Consider the following 7,650-nt stretch of genomic DNA (forward strand, 5'->3'; position numbering starts at 1 on the left):
AGATAGCTCAGTAGAATAAGCGCTTGCCTGGCAAGCACAAGGGCCTGAGTTCAATCCCCGGTTCCACCAAAAAAAAAAAAATTCAGCTAACTTTGGGGCTGGTGAGATGGCTCAGTGGTCTAAGGCACCTACTTAGAACAAGCTGAGCTAAGCAAAACACAGAGACCACGGTTCAATCCCCCAGCACCACATGCCAGCCAGTCCCGCCCCCTGGTGGGCTGAGCTGGCCACACACACACACACACACAAAATAAATAAATAAATAAAAAATCTTTAAAAAAAAAAGAGTTCACTCAGATGCCCAGAAGAGTAAGGAAAGAAGGAAGAAGGGTGCTCAGCACACAGGCACCAGCAAAAGGCCCAGGCAGGAGTGGGCTATGACGTTTAGAACAGTTGAAAACAGGCAATGCATGACGCACACAGTCAAAGCTATGCTTTGCTACGTGCATGTTGTGCAGGAGGCCACACAGGCAGGCAGCTGCTGACGTCCAAGAGTCTGGACGCAGAAGGCTGCCCCTAGTCTCGGCTCCCGAGGGCGACTCACTGGCTGGTGTGCCGTGTGCTATGTGCCGCAGCCTGCCTGCCTTCTGGAGTCTGCAGTCTGTACCAGCCAGCCCTGAGTGCCTGTGTAAGCAGCCCCAGGAAGACATGGAGCCCAGGTTTCAAGACTATCTGGGGAACAAGTGCTGGGCGTGCTCTGCATCCTTGTCGTCACCCCCCACAGCCCACAGGATGAGTGCGCCATGTCCTATGGGTCTCCCCAGGGAATCACAGTGGGCCTGCACCGTCCGGGGGACCCAGCACAGCACATTTCAAGTGAAAAAGCATACCGTTTTCTCTATGAAGGAGAAAAATTTAAAGCAACATGTTAGTAAAAACTAAACGGAGAAGTGAGATAAAGCTGAAGAAAAGGGGACAACTGACAGCAAGGAGTGCAGCCAGCAGCACTGGCGCTCACCTCATGGTCTGCGGGGTTCTGCTCTGAGATCATATCTAACACAGGCTGCACATCAGCTACTTCATGAGGAAATAAACGAAGAAATATTTTATATCCTCGAACCTATCAAATAAAGAGACACTGAATTACTACACAGTTAGAAAGTAGAGAAAGAAGCAAAGTTATCTTTTCTCTTTCTCATCAAAAGCCACCACCTAGCCAGACACGTTGGCATGTGCGTGTAAGCCCAGCACCCAGGAGGCAGAGGCAGGAGGACTGCCGGGAGTTTGAGGCCAGCCTAGCTACAAGAGCGAGTTTAAGGCCACACTAAAATACAGAGTGAGACTCTGTCTCAAAAAACAAACAACAAAAAAGGCACTACCTAGCTTGTCATGGTGGCACATGCCTGTAACTCCAGGACTCAAGAGGCTGAGGCAGGAGGATCACTGTGAGTCTGAGGTCAGCTTGGGCAACTTAAGCAAGTTCAAGGCCAGCCTGCACTACATAGTGAGACCCTGTCTCAAAAAATAAACAAATAAATAAATAGCCACCATCTAGGCCCCAGCGATTAGACAGAATGTGTCATTTTGCAGTGACCTTAACAGAACCACAAGGGCAGTCTTCACCTCCCAAATAATTTCACCTGTCAACATGCGGCATGCGTATTTGGCTCTCCAATCTTACAAAAGGCCCATCAGAAGCACAGCTGTGTCCACAGCCATACCACGTGAGCTCATCTGATCTCAGAAACTAAGCAGGGGGCTGGCTAGCACCTGGATGGGAGAATCACAGATACGCTACAATCACACCATTGCCCTCCGCCACCTATAAGAAGTATGCCTCACAAACCTCGCAGGTCACCAGATCCATCATCTTGGCTTTTTATTTTAATTTATTTTATTTATTTGTTTGTTTCTTAGGACAGGGTCTCACTATATAGCTTATGCTGGCCGCAACCTCATGCCGATCCTCCTGCCTCAACCTCCCGAGTGCTGCGATTATAGACATGCACCACCGCACCTGGCTCACTAACACTTCTGTAAAGTGTCCACCGTGTCCTCCAGCCAGCCAGGGCCTGTCCCTGCAGGCGTGCTGGCAGCTGCATGAGACAGCCAAGTCCCTCCCATGGTCAGAGCTGCAAATGAGCCAGTACCAGGCCTCCCCCAGGGCCTGCAAGAGAGCGAGGCTTGGGACCCGCCTGGCTTCCTCAGGCTGTACGGTAAGCTGCCCAAGGAAACCCACCCATGGAAAGTCAAGAAGCATTCCATTTCTACCAGGCTCTGCCTTCTCTTTCTATGGAACTCCACTTCTGCCAAATGTCCCCCTCAACCACTAAGATCTGAGCCCCCAACATATGGTTAAAGAGAAAATGAAATCTCTAAATCATGTCTAAGAAACATGTTTCCTGAGAAGCAGCACTTTGGAGAGCAACTTCTTGACCAAGTATGTGACCAAAGCATCCATCAACTCTATAGAAGTACACAAATATTACCTTGGTGATGATGTACAGAAATTTAAAAGCCAGATGTACAAGGGTGCCAGGTGAGGTCCTGTCCTGCACTATGTCCAGCAACAAGTTCATCATCCACTCTGGGAAACAACATATATCAAACATCAAATATTAGTATGATACGGAATCAAAATACCAAAACAAAAGAGCATGGTTAAATACCTAAGGCCTATATGATACGGCAAAGGAGAAATAATATTCATCTCATCTCATTCACATTATTATACTCTCAAATGTAAAAAAAAACAAAATCTAATCCATATTTTTTTTTTCAGTTTTTGGAACCAGGGATTGAACTCAGGTCCTTGCACCGCCAGGCAAGCACTTATTCTACTGAGCCATCTCCCCAGCCCCTCTAATCCATAGTTGATAGATGATCTCTGCCATCACTGTGACTTCCCAATGTATTAACACAGAAAAAAGAGAAAGAGAATTTCTGATTTCGGCCATAAATGAGTAAGTGATCTGGAATTTGCCCTTTTACATTAAAAGTTAGAAAACAGCAAAATTGGGCCAGGGAGATGGCTCAGTGGAATAAGCGCTTCCCTGGCAAGCGCAAGGGCCTGAGTTCAATCCCTGGTTCCGCAAAAAAAAAAAAAAAAAAAAATAGCAAAATACACACAGCTTTGATTTTTCTGACACAGGAAAACAGGCAGTCCACATGTGCTCCCTGAAACGGGACAAGCACTGACCAATGCTGTCCCGTCTGTACAAAGACAAGGATGGAACCTGGTGAAGGGAAGAGCCATGCAGAGCACAGGATCACAGAGACAGGCACCCAGGGACAGAGTCAGCTGAGCTGTGAGGGCAAGGGTCCAGGGAGAAAGCCCACAGAACATGAACTCCACAGGTCAGCAGGCAGGTCCTGCAGCCCTGGGCTGAGTCCTCATGAGCCTAGGTGGAGCCCAGAGGCCAAGTGAGGAGCAGGAAATACCAAGATCCAAGGTTCTCATGACTCAGGGCACCAACCAGGACACCAGAGAGGCCTGCATAAAGCCAAACTAGAGAAAGGCTAAAAGGCTGCCCCCACGCTGCTTAAAAGGTTGAATGAAGCTACACAGTCTACAAGTCATACCACTTCCTGCTAAACTCCAGCACACTGCAAAGGACACAAAATTAGAGCACTTGGTCATGGAACAAAAACAATGCACCAGGTAACTGAGACTATCAACATCACTGGATTCAGAAATGGCTACAAAGGTGACTGGGCTGTGAGGGCCCTGCCCTCCCCAAGGGATGAACATATTGCCAAGCTCACTTCCAAATGGGCCATCCGGGAGGGGACACTACTTGAAGGAAGTGGGTGAAGGGCATGTGACCTTGGGGACTCTATTTGGTTCCTGGCCCCTATCCTTCACGCTCTTGCCCTGTGGCTTCTTGGGGTAAGTTAACCAGCTCTCTTTTGGGGATCTCACTGGCCAAGTTTCTGTCCTAGAGCCAGCAGACTATGGACTGAAACCTCTAAAATCACGCAAGAAATAAATCTCTCCTTTAAGTTGCAGATAGCAGGTAATGAGTCTTAACAATTGAAAGATGACCAATGTAGCATCCAAAGGAGCACAAAGATGGTGAAGTGGTACGCAGCAGAGAAAGAGCTTCTCAGAAGGTTACCATCCCGATGTTAGAACATAGCAATGTGAGGAAGCCAGGGAGGATCTAAGGCATGAACTGAAACCCACAGACAGAGTAAAGAGACAATGAAGGAGGAGACAGCTGGTGAGGCTTTCTCCCTGAGTCAGGACTCACCGTGCCAGAGAAGTGATTCAAACTCATGGACACACTATGACTGCGGGCAACCTCAAAGGCCTCCACAGACAGATGCAGCAGAGGCAGGGAGCAAAGGATGTGAAGAACTGCACCAGCTAGAGTCAGTCACATGAGAGATAGCAATTGGCTGGAAACCATTTAGAGAGTGGCCAGCTGAGCTCAGAAATCAGACATTACAAAAAAAAAAAAAAAAAAAAAAAAAACTGATCATAGACATCACGGCAGAAAACACGATGTCTAATAGGGAAAAACAAATTGACATACAGTTAGGTAAGGAACATAGAACTCCAAATACCCATTAAAAAAAAAAAAAAAAAAAAAAAAGAACAGGGCCAGGGAGACAGCTCAGTAGGACAAGTGGTTGGCTGGCAAGCACAAGGACCTGAGTTCAATCCCCAGTTCTAAAAAAAAGAAACCTACAGCCAGGCATATCATAGTCAGAACTCCAAAATCTGAACACAAGAATAAAATCTTAAAAAGCTATTAGGGAAAAGAATCAAATCACCTATAAAGGAAAGCCTATCAGCACAAAATCAGACTGTTACAAAAAGGCAAATCAACTAGACCAAAAAAAAAAAAAGAAAGAAAAAAGAAAAAAACATCAACAATGAAATACTGCAACTGAACCAAACTTGTGAACAAATAGACTTAAAAGATATTTGCAGGGCTGGTGAGATGGCTCAGTGGTCTAAAGCACCTACTTAGAACAAGCTAAGCTAAGCAAAAGCACAGCGACCGCGGTTCAATCCCCAGCACCACATGCCAGCCAACCCCGCCCCCTGGTGGGCTGAGCTGGCCACACACACACACACACACACACACACACAAAATAAATAAATAAATTTAATAAAAAAGAGATATTTGCAGTGTTCCTCTCCACAACATCAGAATACACATTCTCAGGTGCAAAAAACACCCACCACACAATCGCTCACAGAACACACAAAGGAACTGAAATTATTCCATGTATGTTATCAGACCACCAGTGCCATAAATTTTGGAAATTAAAGGCAAGAAAAACCACAAGAACTTCATAAACACATGGAAATCAAATAGAATCCTCTGAACAACCAATGAGATGAAGATTAAAGAAAAAATTAGACTTCTTCCGCAGTTAAATGATAATGATAATACAACATACCAGGATTTATGGGGCACAATCAAAGCAGTCCCAAGAGGGAAATGTATAGCAGTAAATACCCATATTAGGAAAACAGAGCAACTACAAACAAACAACTTAATGGTAAACCTCCAACTTCTAAAAAAAAAGAAGAGCTTTTTTTGCAACTATGGCCAAGATTAAGGCTCGGGATCTTCGAGACAAGAAGAAAGAAGAGTTGTTGAAACAGCTAGATGACCTGAAGGTGGAGCTGTCACAGCTGCGTGTCGCTAAAGTGACGGGCGGCGCGGCGTCCAAGCTCTCCAAGATCCGAGTTGTTCGCAAATCCATTGCCCGTGTTCTCACTGTCATCAACCAAACCCAGAAAGAAAACCTCAGGAAATATTACAAGGGCAAGAAGTACAAGCCCCTGGACCTGCGGCCCAAGAAGACGCGAGCCATGCGCTGCCGGCTCAATAAGCATGAGGAGAAGCTAAAGACCAAGAAGCAGCAGCAGAAGGAGCGGCTGTACCCTCTGCGCAAGTTTGCCGTCAAGGCTTGAGTGGCATCACAATAAAACTCAAACTCTGAAAAAAAAAAAAAAAAAAAAAAAGAAGAGGAAGTTAAGCCAAAATCTCATAGGAGGAACAAACTATGAATATCACAGCAGAAATTAACAAATTGGAGACTAAGAAAACAGTACAAAGAATCAGTGGATTAGAGTTTGTTCTTTGAAATATTAAATAAAATCAAGAAACCCTTTGCCTATCTTATGGGGAAAAAAAAAGGAAAGTCTCAAATACACAATTAGGAATGAAAAGCATGAAATCTCAACAGATCTGGCAGAAATTCTTAAGATCATCTATCCTACTATGAAAACTTGTATTTTAATCAGATTAAAAAATATAGAAGATATGGACAAATTCCTAGATACATATGAAATACTAAAGCTGAATCAAGAAGATACAAAAAAAACCAATATACATCAATGAAATCAAAGATGTAAGTAAAATCCTACCAATAAGGAAATGCCCAGAACCTAATGGATTTGCTGTTGAATCCTAGAAGAAATTTAGTGAAGACCTAATACCACTACTTCTCAAACTCTTGAATGAAATTGAAAGGGAAGTAATACTCCCAAATTAATTACAGGAAGCAAGCATTACCCTGATACCAAAACCACAGAAAAACCCAGCTAAGAAAGAGAACTATAGGCCAATCTCCCTAATGAACACAGACTCAAAATATTAAGATGCTGGTTGGGACTGGGGATATACATCAGCACTGTAAGTGCCTGACTGGAAAGTACAAGGTCTTGAGTTCACTCTCTGGTACCACACACACACATACAAAAAGATACTGGCAAATGGAATGCAGTAATATGTCATGAAAATTATACACCATGACCAAGTGGGATCCATTCCAGGGATGCAGGAATGGTTCAACACACATAAATCAATAAATGTAACATACTAACAGAGCCAAGGACAAAAACCATCTGATCATCTCAACAGATGGAGAAAAAGTTTCTGACAGGAGTTATGTGGGAGCTTCCAGCTACCCTGTGCCAGCGGGACCTACCGGTTCCAGCCCAGGCACAGTGTGGGTAAGACCCTCTTCCACCCCCTTGGGACACCCCCCACCGCTCCGCAGCACCTCCCCAACCCTGCCCGCCGAGTAGGAATTTCTGTCGCGTTCCAGGTACCCCCAGATCCAGTCCAAGCCCAGGCCCAGTGAGTGTGTGGGAGAGCTGCCTCTCCCCGCTACTCCACCTTGTCCCCTCCAGACTCAGCTCAGGCCTGGCATACAGGCCTGGGGTGAAACCCTGCAGCTGCAATCCCTACAGAGAGAATAGGGGACAGAACCACCCAGCTAGTCCAGGAGCAGAACATCTTGCCAGAGGGGCACAACAGGTTCACCCCCAAGGGCAGCAGCAGGAAGGATCTAAGCATAGCAGCCAGACCCAAGCCAGGCATAACTGGATAAATCCAAACTTTGTAAATCTGCGCCTGAACTTCAGCAGGTGCTAAAGTTATAACTGCACCAAAGATCTACAACAAAGGTCAGAAGACAGTGCTACACAAAATGACAACAAGAAGGAGCAAAATGCAATCTCAGAACCCAAACCCACCCATAACAAGTGTAGAGCACACTAACACAGAACAAATTGGGAATCACACAGCTGAAATCAATGAATCAATGGCTTCTGAAATAAAGAAACAACTGCAGAAAAGCATAGAGGAACTCAGATTGGAAATGAAAAAAGAAATCCCTGAAGTAATAACATCTGCAGTAAGGAATCAAATGCAGAAACATATGGAGGAAACCCAACACCCA

General features: G+C 45.3%; 1 protein-coding gene and 1 pseudogene across 2 annotated transcripts in view; one reads left to right on the forward strand and one right to left on the reverse strand.

The window, feature by feature from the left end:
* The window catches only part of Tbcd (tubulin folding cofactor D), a 163,195-nt gene that overhangs the window by 135,985 nt on the left and 19,560 nt on the right, over nt 1-7,650 (reverse strand). For both annotated transcript variants that reach the window (XR_002817683.1, XM_023699333.1), the window contains exons 3-4: nt 2,430-2,527; nt 959-1,060 (exon numbers count right to left, since the gene is read on the reverse strand). Coding sequence is in view for 1 of the 2 variants with exons in the window: in XM_023699333.1 (XP_023555101.1) it covers nt 959-1,060; nt 2,430-2,527 (200 nt within the window). In the remaining variant the exon portion in view is untranslated. The remainder of the gene's footprint in view (nt 1-958; nt 1,061-2,429; nt 2,528-7,650) is intronic.
* Nucleotides 5,497-5,875, forward strand: LOC101585631 (annotated as a pseudogene).

The sequence above is a fragment of the Octodon degus genome, unplaced genomic scaffold, assembly GCF_000260255.1.
Source record: "Octodon degus isolate 3935 unplaced genomic scaffold, OctDeg1.0 scaffold00112, whole genome shotgun sequence".
Classification (NCBI taxonomy): domain Eukaryota; kingdom Metazoa; phylum Chordata; class Mammalia; order Rodentia; family Octodontidae; genus Octodon; species Octodon degus.